The sequence below is a fragment of the Carya illinoinensis genome, chromosome 11 (genome assembly GCF_018687715.1).
Source record: "Carya illinoinensis cultivar Pawnee chromosome 11, C.illinoinensisPawnee_v1, whole genome shotgun sequence".
NCBI classification, from domain to species: Eukaryota; Viridiplantae; Streptophyta; class Magnoliopsida; order Fagales; family Juglandaceae; genus Carya; species Carya illinoinensis.
Genome location: NC_056762.1, coordinates 13,608,857 through 13,634,882, shown reverse-complemented (window position 1 = coordinate 13,634,882; position 26,026 = coordinate 13,608,857). Strand labels below are relative to the sequence as shown.

General features: G+C 38.2%; 1 protein-coding gene across 5 annotated transcripts in view; it reads right to left on the bottom strand.

Annotated features, from left to right (window-relative positions):
* Positions 1-334: 334 nt before the first annotated feature.
* Positions 335-26,026, bottom strand: part of LOC122280917 (probable LRR receptor-like serine/threonine-protein kinase At1g56140) — a 73,645-nt gene continuing 47,953 nt past the window's right edge. For all 5 annotated transcript variants that reach the window (XM_043092041.1, XM_043092040.1, XM_043092042.1 and 2 more), the window contains 9 exons: positions 16,346-16,410; positions 15,620-15,996; positions 8,942-9,137; positions 8,684-8,848; positions 8,023-8,141; positions 2,231-2,441; positions 1,897-2,128; positions 1,644-1,794; positions 335-925 (listed from right to left, as the gene is read on the bottom strand). In XM_043092041.1, the coding sequence (XP_042947975.1) occupies positions 542-925; positions 1,644-1,794; positions 1,897-2,128; positions 2,231-2,441; positions 8,023-8,141; positions 8,684-8,848; positions 8,942-9,137; positions 15,620-15,996; positions 16,346-16,410 (1,900 nt within the window). In that variant the 3' untranslated portion in view covers positions 335-541. The remainder of the gene's footprint in view (positions 926-1,643; positions 1,795-1,896; positions 2,129-2,230; positions 2,442-8,022; positions 8,142-8,683; positions 8,849-8,941; positions 9,138-15,619; positions 15,997-16,345; positions 16,411-26,026) is intronic.

Here is a 26,026-nt window from a genome sequence, read left to right as displayed (position 1 = left end):
TGAATTGAACAGTTCCGTTCATTCCATTTCTTTCACAACCCCTCCATACAAACTACAAGAACCCTTGAGACGTTAAATAGAACCCCATTCCATTCTATAAAACGTGGACTTTCAACCCTAATGTGAAAGTTTACAAGAAAAACCTGGTGTGAAGAATCAGAGCACTTACAATATTTCACTTCAAGAAATAAATCAGATGGGAGCTCAAGTCCTACTTAAGTAGTTTTCAGCAAACAATGCTCTAGTTTGTCTTATATTTTTGCAAGCACTTGAAGATGATAGAAACAAATTTAAAATTAACTTGCAATAAAGTAAATTCCTCAAGTGAAAAAACTTAAAAGTAAATCTCTATATTTTATTATTGTTCTTAAATAATACCATGCCCCTGTCCTAACATGTAAGAAAGGTGCCAAACATCGAAGAAAAAGTGAGAAAGAAAATTTGTTTTACAATAAAGTAGATTTACATACACATAATTGCATATTATTCCTTTTATCACCCAGAGGCATAAAAGGCACAAGAATATGAACAAAGACCAGTTTCACCTACCCTCGTTAATAGTGTCAGGGAGCGTGGGTTTAGTAACTTTTACAGGGGAATTCTCTGCAGCACCCACCATACTTGTACTTGCTGATGAGTTGAAATAGCTTGTATCATTTCCTTTAGTTGCAATGTCACTCATTGCGCTGGTAATGTCATCAAATTTCCAGTCGGTCAAATATCCAGGCCTTGAAGTTACAGAGCTCACCTCAGTATCTCCTGAAAGCATTGCCACCACACGTGACATTGTTGGTCGTAATGCTGGGGATGCTTGAGTGCACAAAAGGGATATTCCTATCAAGCGCTTTACTTCTTCTTCATTGTATTCTAATAATGTAGAGTCCACAAGATCAACTTCACAGTTGTTTTCATGTAGGTGCCAAGCCTGAGAAAGATATGTTATCTGGATTCAGAATATATTATAAAGGTGGTGGTAGTGGGAATTCTAGTTGTTTTGATGAAACCAATTATGTGTTGTAGAAGATCTACTTAAATCCAATTGTTTTCTGTAACTCTTGTACAAGCTCATTTTGTGATTCTAAAAAATCAATCCATATCTTCATAATATGTACAATGACGTATGCATAATGATGACCCCATTTTGACACTTCCATATTCTAGCAAAGAAAGTTGGTGTAAACTTTGAAAATCTGTATCATCGAATACAAATATATATATATATATATATATATAGAAAGGGAAAACAAAATATAACTTGCATCTTAGCTTGAGTTACGAAAATGAATTTGAAAGATGCCATTACCTAGTGGTCACACAAGAAGTGTCTTTATAGGGGAGTTTTGGCTGAGTAGACTCATTTCATTTCCTATTAAGGGACTCATTTTCAGATGCTATATACAAGCGGTTAAAAATTATTCTGCTTCAATGGGACCTCCCAAATCTTCTCTTGATATAATCTAATCTTACTTCAATTTTTGGCAGAAGCAAAATATTATAGATTTGTGGATGGTCACGGCTGTCATGAACCCCAAACCCATACCAAGAGACAGATAAATAATACTGGAACTTTTCAAAGGAGTGAAATTCATCTCATTAAAGAAAGATAACAATTGTGCATATGGAGCAGGTGAAGTTGTTCATACCCATTCAAGTAGATACATCTTTTGTTCTTCCAAGCTTGAGTCAGAATTTGTCCTTCCGCTAACAACCTCCAAAGCAACAACACCAAAGGCAAACACATCAGCCTTCTCTGTAAGGTGCCCACGCATGGCATACTCTGGGGCAAGATACCCACTACAATGAAAAAAATGATCCAATTTAGTCCTACAATGCATAAAAGATCATACAGTTCAGATAGATGAGTAATGTGACTTGCTAAAGCTTTCAGAATCATACATAGTCCCTGCAACACGCGTGCTTATGTGGGTCTTTTTATCATCATAAAGCTTGGCCAAGCCAAAGTCTGATATTTTGGGGATGAGCTGAGAGTCAAGCAGGATATTACTGGCCTTCACATCTCTGTGTATAATTCGAACCTGTGACTCCTCGTGTAGATATGCTAAACCTCTTGCAACACCCAAGCATACATCATGGCGTGTTGACCAGTTGAGATTCAAACTTCTCTTTCCTGCCCCATGTAAGCATATAAATTCAATCTACATAAGATACCTGGCACATATACGCAGATCATGTGTGTTTATACACAAAGAGCAAAGATGCATTCACATACCAAATAATGCCTGATCAAGACTTCTATTCTCCAGAAACTCATAAACAAGGAGCCGTTTATCTCCCTCAATGCAACATCCGTACAGTTTCACAAGGTTACGGTGTTGCACAGCAGATATAGTAGCAATTTCTGTTATGAACTGGCTCTTTCCTTGATGTGATGCTACGGACAGTTGTTTCACGGCAATTACTCTGCCATCACTAAGTGTTCCCTACTCAGCACAAAAGTTTTAAAAGAAAACGTTAAACGAGAAAAAATTGCCCACCTGCAGATGATTTTGGTCTATTAATTTCAACAGAAAATTGTAGTCTGGCTGATTGGAGACAATGGCTTAAATAGATGCAATCTACACCTAGTGGCTAATTGACGGCTCATTGACACTACAAAGTCACATGGTATCTACTTAGACATATAATTTATAAGGATAAAAATCAGAAACTTAGGTGCATTCTGATTATTTTCCCCATGAAATTTTATGTCCAGTCTAATTGTTCTCAATTTATGAATCATATACCATTCAATGGAAAAGCATCGGGCAGGGATGGCAAGACTACCCCTTTGTTTTATTTTTTTTAATTTTTGTTAGAAGAAAATTGAACATAAAGTGGATAAGAAGACTACCCCATAAATGTTCTTCTGAGAGCTAAAATGCTTTTCATATGTTGCATAGCTCCAATATTTAAATACCAAAAGCTTTCTTCTCTTGAGTGTTTTCTCCTCCATTGATGCACATGATACTTACAGAACACTATAAAATACTAAAAAGATCGTTTCTGGATCCCCTTACATAGACCAGGCAACATGCCATAAAATTTATAGAAGAAACAAAAAATGAACTCATTATCTGATGCTCCTAGACCCTAGTAGCATGAAACAAAACAACTCATTATCGCCAAATACCAATATTTTAAATCTACATTCTCACCAAATGTTAGCACACAAAATGTTTAAAATCTTCATCATGTAATTTCCCATATGATGATTCCAATTGCAATCAAACCATATAAACATCAGCCACAGATGACTTCCTCTTTACCATTCCATTTCAACAATCTTTGTAAAGTTCCTTTACACCATCCTTGAATAAATTCAATTTCTGGAGTCGTCCATTCAAACTTTTTAACTTAATTTCTTTAAAGTGAGACTCCTTACATCATGCGTCCAATAAATTATTCTTCTAATCCATCACCATTTATAAACATTTGCTCAAATTAGGTTATTTTTAATAAAACGTTTGCCAAGGCTACGCTTCCATCTTTCAATGTTTGGCTTCTTAAATGAAAGAGAATGCACTAAGCTGAAAAGAAAGAAAGTAAATTAAAATATTCTGGAATATAATGGACTCGTTTAACAATGCTTTTGTCATTTGGTAGTGGCAGTTTGAGCGTAATAACAAGTTGCATGGAAAAGTCAACTTCATGGCCATTAAAGAGGGACAAAAACCATAATTCAGAGCATGTGTAGTTTGAACTTTCAGGGATTGAATAGGTCTTATTCAATATTAACATTTTATTTATTCTTTTAAAACATGACTATTCTCAAGAGAGAATCAATAAATATAGAAATACAAATTTAACAAAAGCACGCAACCCAGTCCATCTCATACATTATTATATCAGTACTAGAAAGAACATGTATACAAGTTTTGCATAACTCACAAATAGCCTAACTGACTGATTCAGATCATTATGCTGGTGCTTGTTCATAGATCAACAACCCTATGATCCTTGCTTCATTTAACTTGATATCACACGCTAAAGCTACAGTGCACTCATCAAGCACACCAACACTTTGGAGTCCTGCTGACTTCAACATGTCGCATTTTCAGAAATTTGATCTCCATATGAGTGCTTTTGGGATTTTTATAAGTTTCAAGAGAAACTAGAAACTAAGAAGGTGAACAATTGACAAACCTTACAAGTTCTGGCTGATCTCAGAAGTTCCCACACATGTTAACATCAATGGGAAAACGTGTTTCACTCCTTCTCTCACTCTAATTTCCATATAAAGGACCCCATTGCTCTCAATCTATTCAAAAAATATATCTGGGTCTTGAGAAAAAGATATGTTTATATAACGTTCCAAACAGAATAGAAATCATGTGTTGACTTTGAGAAATGTGTTTCATAGTTCAAATGGTTTGGGTAGCATTTTGAACAGGCATAGTTATGACAAGCGATTCTAGAACTGGCATTTGAAACATAATAGAATGACTTTAAAAAAAGATAGATATTATACATATTTTTTAAAGATATTGTTTGAGTAGGGCTTCCAATGCAATTCAAAGGATAAAAATTATGTTACATTTAAGCATTGCATTGTAGCATCATTCAAAACAATACATCTGTCCAATCAAATTGACCATATAGTCCAAATTGTTGATCAGAGGGGCTTCAATCTGTAATCTCAGCTTGATTATTTTATACTACCATTCAGCTGTGTATACCGTTTCGCAGACTGAGTGCTGTATTTGAATGCAGATATTATGACGATACTTCAATCATATGTCATAGGCTCCTAAGGTTAAAGTCATGTCTCTAAGTCACTTACTGTCCGTAATGATTGAGATCAATTCAGAATGACTGCACTCTATTAGTTACGCTGGTTTCAGTATATTAGTGAAGATTTTATATTGAGTACACAGCTTAATAGACTGAGACTTAAAAAGATTTTCTTGCGATCAGACTTAAATGTACGATGAATCTACTTCTATATTTTATTAATAACTTTAAATGTCTTTCAAGTTTCACTATGGCCAACTATAAGGAAATAGGCATGTGCATTGGTAGTAAAAGAAATAGATAAAGCCTTCTAAATGTGATGCGATGCAAGTCACCATGTAGAAATGCATTCTTAACATCCAGCTGAAATAAAGGCCAATCTAAATTAGCAGCAAGAGAGATCAACACTCGAACGGAGGAGATTTTGGCAACTGCAGAGAAAGTCTCCTCGTAATCAATGCCATATGTTCGAGTGTAACCCTTAGCAACCAAATGGTTTTTCAGGATGAAATTTGATTATATATACCCATTTACAGCCAATAGGCTGCTTACCAGGTGGTAGAGGAATAAGTTCCCATGTCTCATTATGATGAAGGGCATCCATTTCATTTTTCATAGCTATCCTCCATCCCGGATCGGATAAAGCATCCTGAACTGTCTTAGGAACAAAAAGTTTTGAAAGTTGAGAGGTAAAGCATGAGAATGGAGGAGATAGAGTATGATATGAGACAAATTGACTAATTGAATGTCGAGTAACACAAGATCGAGTATCTTTGTGGAGAACAATAGGTGGAGAGTTTGAAGCACTAGGTAACGTAGGATCCGAAGATGGAGACATGGTTGGTGAGGGCATGGAAGTCGGCAGCCGTGAACAACGCGAGTAAACCTATAAAGGAACTAGGGGAGAGGGTGAAGGTGGAGGACCAACGACAGGAGGAGAAAGTGTAAGAGTAGGTAATGATAGAGGATCATACTCAACACTCGAGGCTGTGTCCGAGAAATAGGGTATGGACTCAAAATATCCTTCTTGAGTCCGAGAGTAAACAACAAAAAACACTTGGTAGAACGAGGATCAAGCTTATCAAAACTCGGGCCAAGGTTATGAACATAGCAAACACACCCAAAGATTTTTGGAGGAAGGATAAATGGTGGAGATGAAGGAAACAAGATGGAAAAAGAAGAGGAACCATTGAGAACTGATGAAGGCATACGGTTAATAAGGTAACAAGTAGTAAGAACACCATCACTCCAAAATCGTTTAGGAACATGCATGTGCAGTAAAAGTGCTCGGGTTACATCTAACAAATGACAATTTTTGCGTTCAGCCACCCCATTCTGTTGGGGTGTAGCGAAGGCACTAGATAGATACTCTCTAGCATTATCAGAACGCAAAACCTAAACCCTTTTATTAAATTAAGTTTTAATTTCTTTCCAAAACACTTTGAATATAGAAAGAAGTTCAGATCTTGCCTTCATCATAAACACTCATGTCACACGAGAGTAGTCATCAATAAATGTGACAAAATACTGAAATGTGTTTGATTCAATGTTGATTTGTCCCCATATATTAGAGTGAACCAATTCAAAAGGACTCGAGGCTCTTTTATCAATTCGAGGTATAAATGATACACGATGATGTTTACTAATTTGACATACTTCACAAGAAGCGAGAGACACATTTCCTAAATTCTTGACCTAACGCTTCAAAAGAAAAAGAGGGGGGTGACCAAAATGCCATTCATAAGCAGATGATGAAGAGGATGTAAGGGCTTGAGTGAGTGATTGTTTAACATCAAGATAATACAAGCCACCGGCTTCATGCCCCGTACCAATCTTGTTTTCTGTCTTGAGATCCTGAAACACATGAAGAGGGATAAAAGGTATCTAAACATTGAAGACTTTGAGTAATTTTACTGATGGACAGCAAATTAAAGGGACAACTAGGAGCATATAAAATAGATGACAAGGATATGGAGTCAATGAGCTTAGTGGATCCAATGCCTATAACTTTAGCGAGAGAACCATTAGCGAGAGTAACACTTCTTGGAGATGTCAGAGTATCTAACTTAGATAAGATAGAGGACTGACCAGTAAGATGTTCATTAGCTCCTGAATCAATGATCCACGGATCTTGAGTGGATGAGGCAAGACATACGAACGTTGAAACTCATATGCGACCCAAAAGCTTATCATACTCATCCTCTGATATACCAATCACTTCTTGGCAAATATCACTACTGAACTGGGAGATTGTAACTCCACACAATATCTTAGAAAAAAACACAATTCAACTTGAAAAATCCAAGAAACACAATCTGGAAATGTAGAAACTTAGCCCAAGTACCTGAAAAACAACTCTAAGAACAAAATTTCGGTCTGTATGAGCAGAAATCGGGCCTTTTCAGTCTGTTTCGGATTTGTTTTGGACTGTTTCGGCCTGAACCGGCCTGTTTCGGATGAATTTCGGCCTGTATCGGGTTTCGGCAATACTAGCTTCAAAAAACTAATCTGAAACGGGAATAGGTTATTCCTAACCAAGGATAAGGTAAGTTGGATTTACCTTGTACCTGTTACCAACAGGTGGTATTCCAAATAGGAATACCTTGTACCTGTTACCAAACAGGTGTTATTCCAGATAGGAATACACTCTTAATCCAAGTTTTGGCTATTCAAACTCAAGATTGGACAGCTTGTACCTGAAACCAAACAGCCCCGAACTTCAACCTTTGGCCAGCGATGGAGGCCTTTCCCGGCGGATTTGACTATGCCGGTAACCACAGAAAAGGCTGGCGAGTCTACCCTTAGTGCCCAGTACAGGAGACGCCGCCGGAAAGTGGCTGGAAAACACTTCAAAGAGCTATGGGCCGCTGAAAACACTTCCACCAACCCCCACAAACTGATCATAAAGCTCATAAAAAACCACCAGCACCTCAAACAACAGCTCTGATACCATGTAGACGTATATGGAGGAAAAATACTTCACTCTAATTTAATTGATGTACAAACATATATATATATATATATACACTACATACACTTGACACTTATACCCTCACACACTTATACTAATTACAAACATATCCTCTAACACAAACTAATAAATAGAATAAAAGGAAAAATATAAGGACTAACAAAGAAATAAAAAGAAAAAGGGTAATGTTGCAAACTGTCGTTACTGCTTGGAAACTCAAATAGATGTATAGAGTAGCTCTAGACTTGTATCAGATAGCCAACTCTAAAACACTGACATAGGCTCAGACACTTTGCGTCCTTGATTAGAGAAGGGCTTACCTTATAGACAGGTCCAAATCCTCCCTCTCCAAGCTTATTAGCAGGATTAAAATCTTCTGTAGCTGTCTTTAGTTCAGCATAGCTGAAAGTGAAAGGTCTGGCATCTATTCCTAAGAGCTCTGCAATTTCAACATAAACAAGCTGTGACTTTGAAGCCATTGTCAAATAATTAAATAGCATGAGTGATTTGCAAGCGAAAAATACAACAAAACTTTTTCATGTTAAATCGAGAGTCTCCTCTTCTTAAGTATCAGCAAGCAATAAGCTTTGTCCAGAATGTTGTTGGACTGAAGATTGGGGGAAGATATGGTAGTAAGAATATATGGGAAGTTGACTATACACCAAAGCTTCATTGCCACAATAACTTATGTTTAGGCCTACCTCTTGGTGATTTGTAATTGCATATGTGTGTTTGTATTACAAAAAAGAAAAAACACAAAAAATGTTCTGGCAAAAATGCTTTGATGTAACTGTTGTTTGTACATAAATGTTTCATGACACACCACGTTTTGTGCTTGACACTCTATGCAGCATGCAGAGACCATCTCAATCATAAATATATAGAATCACACGTAGGCAAAAGTTGCAGTTTTTGAATACATAAGACTGACTGTAAGAAATTTGACAGCTATCACAAATCATATTCTGGCTTCTGGCTTACCTTCATCATCATTGAGTGGAAGCTGTTTTCTTCTTTTAACAAAATAGAAAACCACGAAAACAGAGAGAAAGCTTAAAACTCCAGCACCAACAACAATACCCACGATCAGACCAGTCCTATTCTTCTTGTTGCTCGGAGGTTCATTACTAACAGTGGGTTCAAAATCTATACAAAAACAAGGTAGTCAATAACATGCTACCAGCACAAGGAGAAAAGCAGGACCTAATCTTTTGATATTCATAAAAAATTCTACGTTACCTGGGGTGGCACTTATGGCAGAAATTGAAGGTCCATAAGTACCTTGAGCAGGTATGCAGCAAGTCCCTTTCCCAGCCCAAAACAGATGGATTTCAAGGTAGTTTTCTGATACCTGAACTGTGTATTCCTTCCGGACAGGTTGGTTAGACCCACCAGCCTCCTTGCGTATGTCAAAATCCTTAAGATAACGATTCCCCTGGAATAGGCACAGTAAAAAATTTAAGACAAAACACAAACAAAGATAAAATAAAGGAGGTTATTGTTATATGAAAAAATAAATAGGACCAACATCAACAGTTTCATCCAAGATGCTCATCCTAATTACAGAGAGTTAAGGGGGAGTTAAAAACTACATTTGGTTTTCGGAAATTATTTTGCATAAATATTGTGAAAAACTCACAGAAGCAATTGCTGTCCCATAAGCAAAGTTTGGGGAAAAAATAATTCGACAGTTAGAGACATTTTGTGGAGGCGGCAAATAGAAAACCTTCAGTGGTCAACATCTTCAATATTCAAGGTAAATTCTGGAATGATGAATTACACAGCCAATAAATTTGTAAGAATGCATTCTTTTCTCTTTATAACTCCAATATACAATATTACAAACTCATGAGATGCTCACTATAAAACTTTTTGAGGCCATCATAATCTCATATAGTGTTTGATTGTTGTCACCCTACACAGCCATGCTTATCAAAAGAAAATAATTATATACTGTCAATGATATCTATATATGGCAGTAAATATATATGGCTGTAAATAATAGCAGTAGTTGTATATATGTGTATAGGCGCCAACTTTAGTTTTATTTCTTTTCTTGTATTGCTTTATTCTTTCCTATTTTACAGATGATTTGTAGGCTGTAATTAGGGCTTGGCAGTTTATATAATATATGGAAATTCTCATTTGAGGGTATTCAAGCAAACCTGACATCGTATCAAAGATCTCGAATTTTCTGGGCAATTGTTTTTTTTTTCTTCGGCAGATTACTTCCTTTGCTTGTGTCGGCACTGTCTGTTTTCAGACTAGTGCTTTCTGGGTCCATCGGCACAGACTAGTGTTTTATCTTGGTTCTTTGGTATGTGTCTGCACTCTCTGCCTTCACTTTCTGGGTGATTTTTTTTTCTGGGCAACTATTTCTACACGGTTGTTGGTACTCTTTGTTTTTCAGAGCTTGGCCTCTTTTGGTGTACTCTTCTCGGGCTCTCTGTGTAGGCTTCTGCAGAGAGATTTGCTCAGGTTTTCGGCGCATTTTCCGGTAGTATTTTCTGGCAGTGGTATTTTCTGGTATTTTGGCATTTTCAGGTCCGTGTTCTTTGTGTTGTCTATCTGCAACGATTTTTTTTTTTTTTTTTTTTTTTTCACTCATTCTGATTTTGTGGTCATTATGTTGGATGAAAATTCAATCATTCAATTTAATGGAAAGAATTATGGAAGCTGGGAATTTCAGTTTTGAATGTTTGTGAAAGGAAAGGAATTATGGGGTCACTTGGATGGGTCTTCTGTGGCTCTTACTGATCTCAAAGAATTTAGTTCTTGGTCCAGCAGGGATGCCAATATTGTTTCTTGGCTATTAAGTTCCGTGGAACCACATATGGTCAACATCTTTGATCATTACTACTGCTAAGGAGATGTGGGACTATTTTAGGCGCGTATATTATCAAGACAATACTGCACGCCAATTTCAAGTTGAGTTAGGAATTTCCAATTACAGACAAGGTAATCTCTCTATTGAATAGTTCTATGCTGGATTCTTGAATTTATAGAGTGAGTATTCTGGGATAAGGTATTCTAAAGTTCCTAAGGAAGCCCTAGAAGCATTCCAATTTGTTCATGCTGAAAGTCAAAAAGATCAATTTTTGATGAAACTAAGACCTGAGTTTGAGACCGCACGAGCTGGTTTGATAAACCGTAATCATGTTCCTTCCTTGGATGTGTGCTTGGGAGAATTACTGAGAGAAGAGCAGTGTCTTGCTACTCAACATGGACTCACTCAAGAAATTGTATGTGGCATATGCTGCTCAAGGGAAAGTAAGATCCAAGACACAGATACAGTGCTATGGTTGCAAGGAATTTGGGCATATTGCAAAGAATTGCAGCAGAAAGTTCTGCTATTATTGCTAAAAGGGGGGGCCATATTATTAAAGAGTGCCGCGTGTGACCTGAGAATCGACAGGGCCAAAAATTTCACACTGCTGCCCAGGCTAATTTAGATGCTGTCCCCTTTGTTTCTGCACCGGGGCAGCCACCTACAGCTGGTTCTTCATCTACTCTTACACCTGAGATGGTCCAACAGATGATTGTTTCCGCTTTCTCTGTGCTTGGTCTTCAAGGTAAGGGAAATTTCCTCACCTCTCCTTGGTTGGTTGACTATGCGGCTTCCAATCATATGACTGGAAATGCTGATGCTTTACATGAAGTTCGTAAATATAAGGGTGACCAGCACATTCAAATAGCCAATGGTAATACTCTTCCTATCACTGCAATTGGAACTCGGGGCTCCTCTTTCAACAATGTATTTGTGTCACCAGATTTATCTACGAATTTAATTTCAGTTGGACGGCTTGTAGATAATAATTGTGAGATTCATTTTGATCGTGTTGTGTGTAGGATCAAGTGTCAGGGAATGTGAAAGCGAAAGGGGCTAAAGTGGGACGTCTATTTCCTCTTCAATTTTCCATTTCGAGTTTTGATTCCTTTGCTTGTACTACTGTTGCTAATAATAGTGATGTTTGGCATAAAAAATTGGGACATCCCAATTCCTTTATTTTGAATCATCTTATGAAACAAGGTCATTTGGGGAATAAAAAATTCCGTTTCTATTGTGTCTTCTGATTGTAGCTCTTGTAAACTTGGTAAAAGCAAATCTTTACCTTTTCCTTTACATGGCAATCGCGCTTCTACATGCTTTGAGATAATTCATATTAATGTCTGGGGAGAGAGTCCCGTTCTTTCACATGCTCAATACAAGTATTTTGTGACCTTCATTGATGACTATAGCCGTTTCACTTGGATATATTTTCTTCGATCAAAAGCTGATGTGTTTTCTACTTTTCAAGTTTTTGTTGTGTTTGTTGAGACTCAATTTTCTGCTTGTATTAGAACACTATGTTCTGACTTTGGGGGGGAATATATGTCTCATGAGTTTCAGGATTTTCTCAAAACTAAGGGTATTCTCTCCCAACACTCATCTCCTCAACAGAATGCGGCTATTGAGCATAAGAATCATCATCTTTTGGATGTTGTTCGTACTTTTTTGATTGAATCTTCTATGCCTCCTCGTTTTTAGGCAGAAGCTTTATCTACAGCTGTGTATTTGATTAATCGTTTAGCCTACAAATTTACAATTTGACTCTCCATATTCTCGTCTATTTGGTGTTGTTCCCGAGTATAATTCTCTTCATATATTTGGCTGTATTTGTTTTGTTCATAATTCTCTTCTGCTCAGGTTGCTCAGTGTGCTTTTCTTGGGTATGGTAATGTTCATAAAGGGTTTGAGTGTGATGATGTGGATGCTCACAAACTCCGTGTCTCGCGAAATGTGGTTTTCTTTGAAATCCAATATTTCTTCTAGTCTTACGTTTCACATGATTTTACTTCTGCTCAGTTGCCTATTTTTGATGATGTGTCTTGTACTCTTGAACATTTTAAGCTAGGGCTTGTGTATCAAAGACGTTGTCCACAGTCTTTGCTGCCCCTTCCTATCATAGAATTGACATCTGATCACATTCCAACTGAACCTTGACGATCATCTTGAGTTTCACGTCCCCTGGACAGGTTTAGGTTCTTACACACTACCCATCAGGCTACTCTTGATACTACTTTTGTGCCCAAGTCTTATTCTCAGGCTACTACTCAAGCTTGTTGGAGGCAAACTATGCAAGATGAACTTTAGGTAGTTCAGGATAACCACACTTGGGACATCATCCCATGTCTTGATGGCATAAAACTCATTGGCTGCAAATGGGTGTACACTATTAAACTCCGGCCTGATGGTACTATTAAAAGATATAAAGCCCACTTAGTGGCTCTGGCTCTTGGAAATTGTCAGGAGTATGGCCTTGATTATGAAGAGACCTTTGCACCCATCGCCAAGATGACTATTGTATGCACTCTTCTCGCCATTGCTGCTTCCAAAGGCTAGTCTCTTAGGCAGATGGATGTGAAAAATGTGTTCTTACATGGGATTTGAAGGAAGAAATCTATGTCTCCCCCTCCTGGTATGTTCAGTTCATCCTCCACTGAGGTTTTTTGGTTGAAGCGGTCTTTGATGGCTTAAAGCAAGCACTGCATGAATGGTTTGAGAAGTTTCGCACCACTTTTCTTGATTTTCATTTTACTCAGAGTCGGTTCCATTGGACTTGTTCTTTTAGTACATGTCGATGATATAGTTATATCATAGGCTCTGATTCTCACCTGATTGAGCAACTACAGTAGCATCTCAAAACTACCTTTCATATCAAAGACCTTGGCCCACTTCAGTATTTTCTTTGTCTCGAGGTACATTCTTGTTCCAATGGTATACTTTTGCATCAGCACAAGTATACCCAAGAGATTCTCACCTTGGCTGGGCTTCAATCTGGAAACTCAATACTTACACCTTTGGAGGTCAATTTAAAGCTTTGCCAGGATGACGGTGACCTATTACGTGATCCATCTCTGTATCGGTAGTAAGTAGGGAGTTTAAATTACTTGACTATTATCCAACCTAATATGTCCTTTGCTATCTAGCAAGTCAATCAGTTTATGCAGGCTAGTCGTCAATCTCATCTAGTAGTAGTACGATGGATCATTCATTATTTCAAAAGTACATCTGGTAGAGGTTTATTCTTTTCTACTGAGAATTCCTTACAATTAACAGGTTACAGGGATGTTGATTGGGCTGGTTGTGTGGATACTTGTCGTTCAGTTACTAGTTGGTGTATGTTTCTTGGTAATGCTCTCATTTCTTGGAAAAATAAGAAGTAGGATCGAATATCCAAATCTTCTACCGAATCTGAGTATCGTGTTATGTCATCAACATGTTCCAAGATTGTGTGGCTTTGGGGTTTAATAAGTGAACTTCATGTTCCGCAACTTACTCCTACTCCTCTTCATGAGGATAATACTAGTGCTATTCAGATTGCGACCAATCCTGTGTTCCATGAGCGCACCAAGCACATTGAGATAGTTGTCATTCCATTTGTGAAGCATTTGATCATCATGTGATTACACTTCCTCACATTTCCACCGAACAACAAACTGCTGACGTCTTTACTAAGGCTATGTCTCGCCACCGTCATCGATTGAAAAATTGATGCTTCTTGATCGACTAGTATCAATTTGAGGGGGGATGTCAATGATATCTACATATGGCAGTAAATATATATATGACTGTAAATAATAGCAGTAGTTGTATATATGTGTATAGGGGCCAACTTTAGTTTTATTTCTTTCCTTGTATTGCATTATTCTTTCCCATTTTACAGATGATTTGTAGGCTGTAATTAGGGCTTGGCAGTTTATATAATATACGGAAACTCTCATTTGAGGGTATTCAAGCAAACTTATACCAGGGTAGAAAAAAGACTTTGCAAGTATTGACTGTTGAGAACAACAATTTGAAAGCAAACATTCTAATGTTATTGACTATACATGCCATCTGTACATCTCTCACAAGAGCCCCAAGTCTTCCCCCCTCTTGTCCCCCCACAAAATCACCTGGTGTGGAACCTTCCTCCCTCCTTCCCCCTGATCTCTGCCTCCCATACCCCAACTCTCTCTCTCTCTTTTTTTTTTTTTTTCCTTTGGCTTTTGGCTGTGAGATCCATCATGATACAAATGTCACCACAACCCACACACCCCACCACCACCTTCCATGGCCTCTAGTCTACCTCCACCAAGTTCCACCTGTGTCACCCCTAGAACGTGCAAATCACGCGTTGCCCTCACCCATGGTAAATCTGCATATCTGTACATCCCCTCTCTCTCTGGCTTTTGCTTACCACCCATAAAAGGCGTGACACTTTTTTCCTATGGCTAAAGAAAGATCCAATATCTACTGGACATCCAATGCAAAATACCGATGCCACTGGACAGCACGGAGCTCCACTTCAGTGGCCTCAAGCAGTCAACTATGGTGTTACATCCTTTGTTGGAGAATAACACTACACATGCTGCAGTCACTCCTCCATGCAGCTTATTTCTGGGACTACTGAAAAAACAACCATCCTAGATGGCTCCCCTTGAGCTTGGGCCCTAGAGGCAATTGAATTGGATCCTAAGGTCCATTTCAAAATTTTCTCTAATCCTAGTCAGCAATGTATGGTTGAATTGAGAAGGTTGTTGGGGATTCCCACCTCTCTTCTCATTGCATTTCTTTTCCTTCAATAATTAGTCGGGGCACCATGCATCAAATTTTCTAATTTTGTTCTTAAGTTGATTATAGAGTTGTTTGCCTGTGGCATTCTTAATTGAAAAGAAGACGAAGCATTATAAAAGAAAGAATATGAAGGTGTTCCAAACTTCTAAATTTCCAACTTGTCTAATATTTATTGACATGGCCGTTCAAATTATTTCAAACTTAAATGAACAAATTCATGATCATTTAATGCAGCAATGGATGATGTGACACAATAGCATACGATATTATATTATCTTCACAAAAGAAAACATAAATTAAAAAACTGTGATACAGACCTGGATATAAATATCAAACACACGCTTTCCAAGACTTTTCCACGTAGGAGGGTTTTGAATTTCTATTTCAGCAAACTGGAGACTCACAGTGTAGTTCCCGTTCTGCAGCCCCAAGCCATAGTATCTTAATGATGAAGCAGAGACACGAGTTGTCTGGAACAGCTCCGAGTCTAATGTGCCTGTGAATTGAGATGACGAACTCCTTGTATACTGAGGATTATTGATCCCAGTAAAATATCCAACATTGCTAACTGCCCACCTATTTGTGTCAGTCACATAATATGTTGCTGGACCAAGTGTTTCATTATCCCTCTCAAAGGTGATCCCACTTGAAGATGTAATCTGAGGACCCCCACACTTGATTCCAAAGTCAGAGTCTGAAATCCATATCAAAGAAACCCTTATTAATGGTTAATTAAGCTCAGAAAAAGCTAATTCCTTGAGGAAAAATAAAATTTGGGGAAGGGTAATTAATTTACAAGGTTCCGTAATACAACTCCTGATATGTTCATAAGCATGTTGTGCATTCCGTGACTAATAAAGATTATAAATGCTTCCAGTTTTTACTCTAACCATATCAATGTTTGGGAATCATTTGAAGCTTAGCTGCATTGTATCCTGCTTAGAAACACGATTCCTAGGGTAGAAGCTTCTCCTTGTTTTCCCTCAATACTTACTACAGCATTCATATTTTGTAATCAAAGGCAAGTTTTTTATTGTACGTACATCTTCCAAGGCCTCGATTGCAAGGAAAGCTTCGTTGGAGACATTTCAGACCTGAAGGCAAAGCACTAAAAGCAGAAGAGTTTAATGTTGCACATGAAACACGAGTTTTTCAAGCAGCTATAGATGATTGATGAATATATTCTCATTCAAATTAAGTTTTCACTCTTGTTATGAGAAATGGTCTCTTGGTTATACACAAATAAGCATTCTTAAAAGTACTAACCCATGATTCCCCCCCGCCCCCGCGCCGGATAAAAGAGGGTTTTCTAGATGAGTTAGAAGTTATGGTAATTGTAAGACATTTATGAGTTACGGAATTGATACTCAACAGTACAGAAAACTTCATGAAGAGAATTGTACACGATTCAGGCAAACTAATTTTATTTCCAGGTAAGATTTTTAGTAGTATGAAAGACTGCCCAAGTACACAACATGTATACACGAGGAAACGCCTGACAAGGAAGAAATCGAAGATGCTACCTACCTCCTAACCATGTGCTGCCCTGAGGAAATTAACATTCCACTAAATAGAATCACCCAAGATCTCCAATACCTCAGGGATTGATGCCTCTTGGTCTCATGCCAAATAGCATGCCAAAGTCTTCCTTACCAAAAATCTAGTGTATTGAGAAACTACACCCCATCCCTTTCCAATGTTCTCCCACAACCCCACCCTAGGTTCCTTGAGCCTCCAACAGCCCCGTCATATTTAGCATCAACCACCATTTTCCACAAATGGCTCCCTCTCATGGATATACTGCCACAACCATTTCCTAAGAAGAGCTTGATTGAACACCTTCAAATTTTGGATCTACAAACCACCCTTCGAGGTTGGAGAGCACACCTTAAATTCTTCTCCTAGTCTGCACTAAAAGAAATCATCTAGTAACTTTGCAATATGATTCACTATACTAGCACTTTTATAAAAAAGAAAAAAAAGAAAAAAGATTCACTATGGACAGTGGGAACAAGGATAGAAAGTAAGTAGGCAAACTAGAAAGAGTGCTCTTGATTAAGGTGTTCCTACCTCCTTTTAACAAATACAATCTCTTCCAACTTGTCAACTTGAGCTCAATTTTCTTAATCACATCAATCCATATAGACTTGGCCTTGAAGTTGGCTCCCAAGGGAAGGCCAAGGTACTTCATGGGCAAGGATGACATCTTGCAACCCAAAGTCCTAGCCAGGCGTCTTACATTGTATACGTTTCAAAGCAGGATGAATTCAAACTTCAATGGATTCACTTTTAATCCAGAGACAGCTCAAACCCTTAAGGACTGGGTTTGATTATGATCCACATCATAGAAAATCAGGTCTGCTAACAATACATGGGAGATGCTGAGAGTTCCTAGATTGATATCCCCAATCGAGATCTGCACATAAAGCCACCCCCAACTGCAGCTGGCAGCATCCTGCTAAAAGCTTCCATAACAAAACCAAGCAAAAGAGTAGATAGAGGCTCACCCACATTCAGTCAGCATGAACTGTTCAAAAAATTAACTAGAGTTACATTTGCCATAAAAGAGAACCAAACCATGTAGACACAATGCATAATCCAAGAACTCCATCACTCTCCAAATCTGCATCTCAGAAACAAGTAATGTAAGAACTCTTAGTTGACATGATCATAGGCCTTCTCCATGACCAACTTGTATAATATAGCTAGTTCACCAGATTATATTGCATTCATTAGCAATAAGTACCAAATCCAAAATTTGTCTGCTTCTTACAAATCCATTATGCTATTTTGATAGTCTTCCCCAAAAGCTCACTCACGCAAGTAGCAAGGACTTTGGAAATGATCTTGTACACCCCATTAACTAGGCTAATAGGCCAATAATCTTTGATTTCTGAAGCCCTTTCTTGAGAATGAGAGTGATAAAGGTAGCATTCAAACTTTTCTCAAACTTTCCAATTGAGTGAAATTCCTGAAATACCTTCATAACATTATCCTTCAACACGTCCCAATAGGATTGGAAATAAGCCATGGTGCATTCATCCAGGCCTGTGCTTTGTCTCTTGCCGTATGTTTTACCATATCATGAATCTGATTTTCTTCAGGTGGCCTCTCCAACCGTGTTGCTCTGGGTGGCTCAATAATAACCCATTGAGGTTTGGCCTCCAAGCAACCTATTCAACAAGTAAATGTTTGTAGAACTGGCCAATATGGTTTTTAATCTCAAACTGGTCCAGAGAAACCAGTTGAGCATCTCAATGGTGTTGTTCCTCTTGCCATTCGATGGAAAAACTTTGTTGTACTCTTGAGGCCCCCCCTCCCCCCAAGCGGGGGCGGGGGTTCCTTGAGCCATGATGCCTGTCCCAAGAAAACATTTTTGGTTACCAAAAAAGTTTGGAAGTATTTGAGAATTTTGGGAATTTGTTTGAGATTAGGTTTTGGGAAAGGAGAGAAAATTTTGAATAAAAATATTTTTTAAAATAAGTATTGTATTGGAGTTTGTGAAAGTGGATGTATAAAGTTAAAAAAAGTTAAAAAGTTGTTTGAATATAATTTTGTAAGATTATTTTTTGATATGGTGTTTGTAAAAGTTGTATTGATTTTTGTGTTGAATAATGATTAGATGAAAAGTTGAAATTTTGAAATAGAAAAGTCTTTTGTGTTGAAGTTATGAGAAATGTTGAAAAATTCTGAAAACAAACCAAACAAGGCCGAATCTGTCCAGTCTAGACCAAGCCCGATTGTTAGACCACATGTAAGATCCATCCACAAGGGGGTTATCCATAAGGTCCCATTCACCTATAAAATTAGAGAACTCGACCAGTGCATCATGTTTGGCAAGAGGAGTTTTCCATCTATAGTAAGAACTTTTTCATCTATAGTTCAATTTTTTCTCAAATTCTTTTCCAAACATACAAAATTCTCAAAAACATTTCACTTAAAAACCTTTTCAAATCTTCAATTAAAAAACAACATAAAATCTATACAACTTTATCGCATTTCCATTTCTTCACTATTCACAAAAAACTTCTCAACCTCTTACATCCAAACATCCACCAAAGACAATCATCTCCCAATCTCTTGTGTAGGAACAGGGTAACATAGAAGTTACCTCCAATGCACCAAGGCACTTCCTACCAACTGCACAAACCGGCAATATCTTCCAAAGAAAACATCTACTAATACCCAAATGTCCACTAAATATTGGCAAAAGCCCACATGAAAGCATCTTCCACAATTTTAAAGGTGCAAGCCATCATATATTCCCCAATGCACTCCTCAACTTTCTCCACCATCTTTTGTCCCACATCACTAGAACTCCATCCGAAGCCCCATAGGAGGCAATATATGACCAATCTATGAATGGACAACCCCACAGATCCAAATCATATTTCTGGAAATAACTTCCATTTTCATATTCTACAAGCATACAATATCAACCTTTCAAAGTCAAAGTAGTTTTCTAATCCAGAGTCATATTGGACCTCGTTCAGCCCCTGGACATTTGAGGATAGAATCTAAGGCTTCATAATGCAATTGATGTTGCCCTCCCTTTTGATTTGCCTCGACTTGAATTCCCTTCCTTTGCATCTGTTAGAATACATAGTTGTAATTAGTGTATGTTATGAGGGTATAATGGTCATTTTATGTATATGTATACTCGGACAGCAATCAATGAATATACAACAAAGTATTTTTCTATCTCATTTTTCGTCTTCATGGTATCAGAGTAGTCTAGTGGTGTTGAGTAGTCTGGTGGTGGTCTAGTGGTGGTTGTGCGACGAAGCTAGTGGTGATTGTTGGTGGTTGCTGGCTGTGCGTGTTTCGGCCGGAAGTTTCCTTTCCAAAGCGTTTCCAGTGACAAAAGGTGTCATCTCCAGCAATGGACACTAGAATTGAGTTCATTGGCGTGGTCTGTCCACTCTGGTGAGACAAACCGATCAAATGTTCATTAGTTCCTAAATCGATGATCCATGGATTTTGGGTAGATGAAACAAGACATGCAGATGCTGCACCTGGTTGGGCAAGAGTAGCTCTAGAAGATGAAGTCGCCCATGTGACTAAAAACTGATCATACTCATCCTTCGATATGCTAGGCATCTCTGGAGTCAAGTTGAAGCTCGTTGCTTGTAATGTAGCGTCTTGGCAAATGGCCGATTAGCGGACCCAGATGGTCTACCATGTAGATCCCAACAATAGTCCACCGAGTGGTTAGTGCGACTATAATGGGTGCACTTACGAGATTCACGACCTTGAGTGCAATTACCTCTGGCATCACGTTCCCCACCTGCACCTTTACCATTCTGACTTCCATGCCCACTAGGAGCAACATAAGAGGTAACTAAAGCAGATCTCTCATTACTCTAATCAGAAGACAACTGAGATACCTGTCCAGATAATGTGGCTTACTGTAGTCGGGAGAACACATCAGGAAATGAGGGAAGTTGTGGGCTTGCCAAAATTTAAGAGCACATTGACTCATACTCAGGTTTTAAGCCAATAAGAAAACGAACAATATTGAACTCTTCATGTTGTTTTAGCATAGTTGAAATTGTCAGATTTGGCTGAATAATCCATTTGAGGTGCTTCCTTCTCATTATATTGAAATAATTACAAAGATAAGATTGAGAATTCAAATTTGAATCTCAACAAACTACATCTTTATCTCTATCTAATCTCAACAAACTAAATCTTTATCTCTATCTAAACTAATCTAATTTTATCCTATCTAAATATGTATAAGTTGAATTTAAATACAAGATAACTATTAGAAAACATATCCTATTAGGAGACTGCCACATCTTAAGAAAAGAAAACCCTAGTTTCCTTTGATACCCTCCCTCAAATTGATGCTAGTGAGTCAACTAGCAGCAATTTGCTAACTAGATATTGATGTCGTTGTCGAGTTAAAGCTTTGGTGAAGATATCAGCTACTTGGTGTTCGGTTGGCACATGAGGGAGAATGATAGCTTTAGACTCATAGGCATCTCGGATATAGTGACAATCAACCTCAATGTGCTTCGTACGTTCATGAAAAACTGGATTGGCTACAATTTGAATGGCACTTGTATTATCACCATGAAGAGGTGTGGGATGTGTTTGTGCAAACCCGAGTTCTGAAAGAATACCACGCAACCACATGATTTCTGAACATGCGGCAGACATTGCCCTATATTCAGCTTCTGTAGATGACTTAGATACACAATCTTGCTTCTTACACTTCCAAGAGATAAGCGAATCCCCAAGGAAGACACATCATCTAGTAGTAGAACGTCGACAGTCTGGACAGCCAGCCCAATCTGCATCACTATAGACAGTCAAGTGAAGAGAAGAACCATTAGGGAAAAACAGTCCACGATTAGGAGTCCCAAGTAGATAACGAATAATCCGACGAACAGCTACCAAATGGAGATGTCGAGGTGAATCCATGAACTTACTAACAGTGTGGACAGCATAAGAGATATCAGGGCGCGTGATGGTGAGATAAATCAAGCTACCAACTAACTTACGATATAAGGTAAGATCTGGGAGTAGTTCGCCTTCATCTTTTCTATACTTAAAATTCACCTCCAGAGGAGTATCAATTGGAGTAGTATCTTCCAATCTCCCTAACTGAATTAAGTCTTGAATATACTTGTGTTGATTGAGAAATAAATCATGTGGCTGAGACCGAACTTCCAACCCTAGAAAGTAGGTAAGATCCCCAAGATCCTTCATGTGAAACACATTATGAAGATGTTGCTGAAGTTTTTGAATCAATGGTCCATCCGAGCCAGAGATGATAATATCATCTACATAAACCAACAAAAATACGACTCCAGCATTGCCCTTGTGCAAAAATAAGGAAGCATCGTACTTACTTTGCTTAAAAGAAAACCCTAGCAAAGTATTACGAAATTTCTCAAACCAAGCTCGAGGAGCTTGTTGAGACCATACAATGACTTCTTCAATTTACATACAGCTGTAGGGAAGGAAATAGGCATACTAGATGGGAGCTTCATGTAGATATCTTCCTTTAGATCACCATGCAAAAAAGCATTCTTGACATCCATCTGATGTAATTGCCAAGATTTAGAAGCAGCAACGGCAAGTAACAAGCGAACAGTAGTCATCTTGGCAACCGGAGCAAAGGTCTCATCATAATCTATGCCATACTCTTGGCGATTCCCCAAAGCAACCAATCTAGCTTTGTATCGTTCCAGTAAGCCATCGGAACGAAGCTTGACTGAGTATACCCATTTACTACCAATGGGTTTGATCGAAGGAGGACATTGTACCACATCCCAAGTTTGATTATCCTCAAGTGCATCAAGTTCTGTTTGCATGGCTTGCTTCCAGCACTCATGTTCCATAGCCTGTTTGTAAGAAGAAGGGATAGCAATGGAAGATAATGTAGCAGTCATAGAAGTAGGGGAAGAAAAACCATACCGATCTGGTGGGCGAGAGACATGGATAGATTTCCTAAGAACTGGAGCAACAGGAGCTATGGTGGGTGTCGGATCAGGTGCCGGAGGAGGAGAATCTTGAGAAGTCATAGAAGACTCGGCCAAAGGAGTGCGATGACGTCGAGTGTAGACAAAACCAGGTTTAAAACGAGTCACTGGAGCAGACAAAGTATCTGGATTTGGCATGGGGAAGGGAATGGGCTCATCATGAAGAATTGAAAAACTAGGTGAGATAGGATCAACATGAGAGAGAAAAAATTGCTGATGTTCAAAAAACACAACATTCCTGGAAATTCGAATTCTTCGTGCATTAGGATTGTAGCAAAGAAATCCTTTTTGAGTTGAACTATATCCAAGAAAAGCACACCGAACTGATTGAGCAGTCAATTTATGTCTTTCATGTGGTGGGAGATGAACAAAGCACACACAACCAAAGATATGCAAATCAGAATAGTTAGGTGTGTGACCAAATAGTATGAAATAGGGAGAAACATTATGTAAAACTGGTGTGGGCAATCGATTAATTAAATGGACAGCAGTAGCTAATGCTTCACACCAAAAACGAGATGGAACAGATGAATCAATAAGAAGAGCCCGAACCATATCAAGTAAATGTCGATTCTTACGTTCAGCTACCCCATTTTGTTGTGGTGTAGATGCGCAAGAACGTTGGGAAAGAATACCTTTTTCTTGAAGAAAATTCTGAAATTCATGAGACATATATTCACCCCCAGAATCAGATTATAAGACCTTGATAGAGGAAGCAAATTGTGTCTGAATGAGTGCGAAAAAGGCCTTGAAAATAGAAAAAACTTCACTTTTATTACGAAGAAAATAGATCCAAGTGAATCTACTGCAATCATCAATAAAAGTAACAAAATACTTGTAGTGAGCATGTGATATAACCGGAGATATACCCCAAACATCGCTATGAATTATATCAAACACCCGAGAGGCATGAGAACTAGATTGTGGAAACGATAGCACTTTACTTTTGGCAAGTTTGCAAGAGGTACAATCAAAAGAACTCATTTCCATTGAAACTGAATTTTTATTGTCAATAGCACCAGATTTAAACAAAGTTTGGAGTACATTAGGATTGGGATGGCCTAAACGACGATGCCAATCTTTAGTACTTGTTTTGACAGCATGACAAGAAATAAAAGAACTAGACTCAAGAAAAGCTGTACTAGGATTTATTGGAAATAGCCGACCCTCCTTAGGACCCCTCGCAATCATCCTCCCGGACACTCGATCCTGTACAACACAACCAGAAGATGAAAAAGAGACATTACAATCATTTTCAACAAGCTGTCCAACTGAAAGTAAACTGGAGGAAAGGTTAGGAGAAACCAAAATATTTCGAATGATAGTAGACACATCACCCACGGCAGAAATTGGTAGTGAACTACCACTTGCCGTGTGTATTTTGAGAGGACCATTATAGGACCGAAGATTATGTAAGGAAGTGGAAGTATTAGTCATATGATTTGAGGCACCAGAATCTATAAGCCATGAATTAGGGGATGATTTTGTTTTACCTGAGAGGCCTAAAGCGGAAAAGGTAGAAATAATCATTTGTTGTACCATATCAGGAGTAAGAGTAGTAGAACTGGAACCAGCAGGCACTGAAACATGAGTGGCAGTAGCAGGAGCTGTAGAAGAGGATGCACCTGATGAATCAACCAAAGTGGAATAGGCACGTTCTTGCTTTCGAGGTGGTCGGATTGGACAATCCTTGATAATATGTCCAGATTTTTTGCAATAATTGCAAAATTTCTTCGGACAATGGGTGGCAATTTGACCAAAACCCTTGCAACTATAGCATTGTGTAGTGCTATAGTCTCGGCCCTTTGATTTCCCTTGTGTTGTAAATGCCACTTGAGCTGGAGGAGCCAGCTGCTGTTCCATTTTACTCCGAGTAAAAAACCGTTGCTCCTCCCGAAGTAAATCACCCAAACAATCATCGAGAGAAGGAACTGGATCTCTATTCATTAATTGAGAACGAACAAATTCAAAATCTGGACGTAGTTTCATAAGAAACTGATCCCTCCTACTGGTTTCATGCACTCTCTGCACATGAGGGAGACCAGCAATAGTGACAGAGGAATACACAATGTCAGTGTATTCAGCCCACAGATTTGAAAAACCATAATAGAATTCCTCTATAGATAAGGCACCTTGAGAAAAATTAGCCATCTCAAATTCGAGCTGAAACCATCTAGCAGAATTATTTTGAGTATAGATTCTCTTTAAATACTCCCACATAGCCTTGGAGGTTTTGTAGGGTCGAAGATTGATAATGATGTGAGGCTCCATAGAGCCTAGGATCCAAGACATGATCTTGGCATCCTTACTTTCCCATTTAGACTTCTCCGTAGCACTTTCTGGGGCTGGAATATTGCCATCAATATGACCCCAAAGTTCTTTACCCTTGACAAGAAGTTGAAAATGAAATGCCCATGCAGAATAATTTTTACCATTGAAACGAATGCACAAGGAATCAGATTTTTCAGATGCCATGAGAACAAACCTGTCAAATTCCAAGAGTAAAAAAATGGCCAGAACTGGGAAATCACCACCAAACAGAGTCTCGAGAGCCAGAAACTGAGACAGAGATTGTCAAAAAATTCCCTGGTGGTCTGGACCGAGAGCACAAAAGTCACTAAACAGCCGAGTGCCAGAACAAGGCAACCCAGTTGCCGAAAACAATATAAATCAGCACAGAAAATGCCGACAGACTAAGAGAACCCTGGCTGTCTATGATAAGCATGAAGGCACAGAAGTGCCGAGAATACCCAGACCAAGAATACAATCCCAGGAAAAAAAAAAATTTGTAGAAGGTATGGCAATTAGGAACCTGCTCTAGATACCATGTCAGATTTGGCTGAATAATCCATTTGAGGTGCTTCCTTCTCATTATATAGAAATAATTACAAAGATAAGATTGAGAATTCAAATTTGAATCTCAACAAACTACATCTTTATCTCTATCTAATCTCAACAAACTAAATCTTTATCTCTATCTAAACTAATCTGATTTTATCCTATATAAATATGTACAAGTTGAATTTAAATACAAGATAACTATTAGAAAACATATCCTATTAGGAGACTGCCACATCTTAAGAAAAGAAAACCCTAGTTTCCTTTGATAGAAACATAAAAAATGATAGGTTGATAAATTTTGTGTTCTTCACATATGCTCATCACTTGAGAATAATACTCTTCCATGCCCAAAGTACCCTATTCCAATGCAAAAAATTGTTGACACAACTC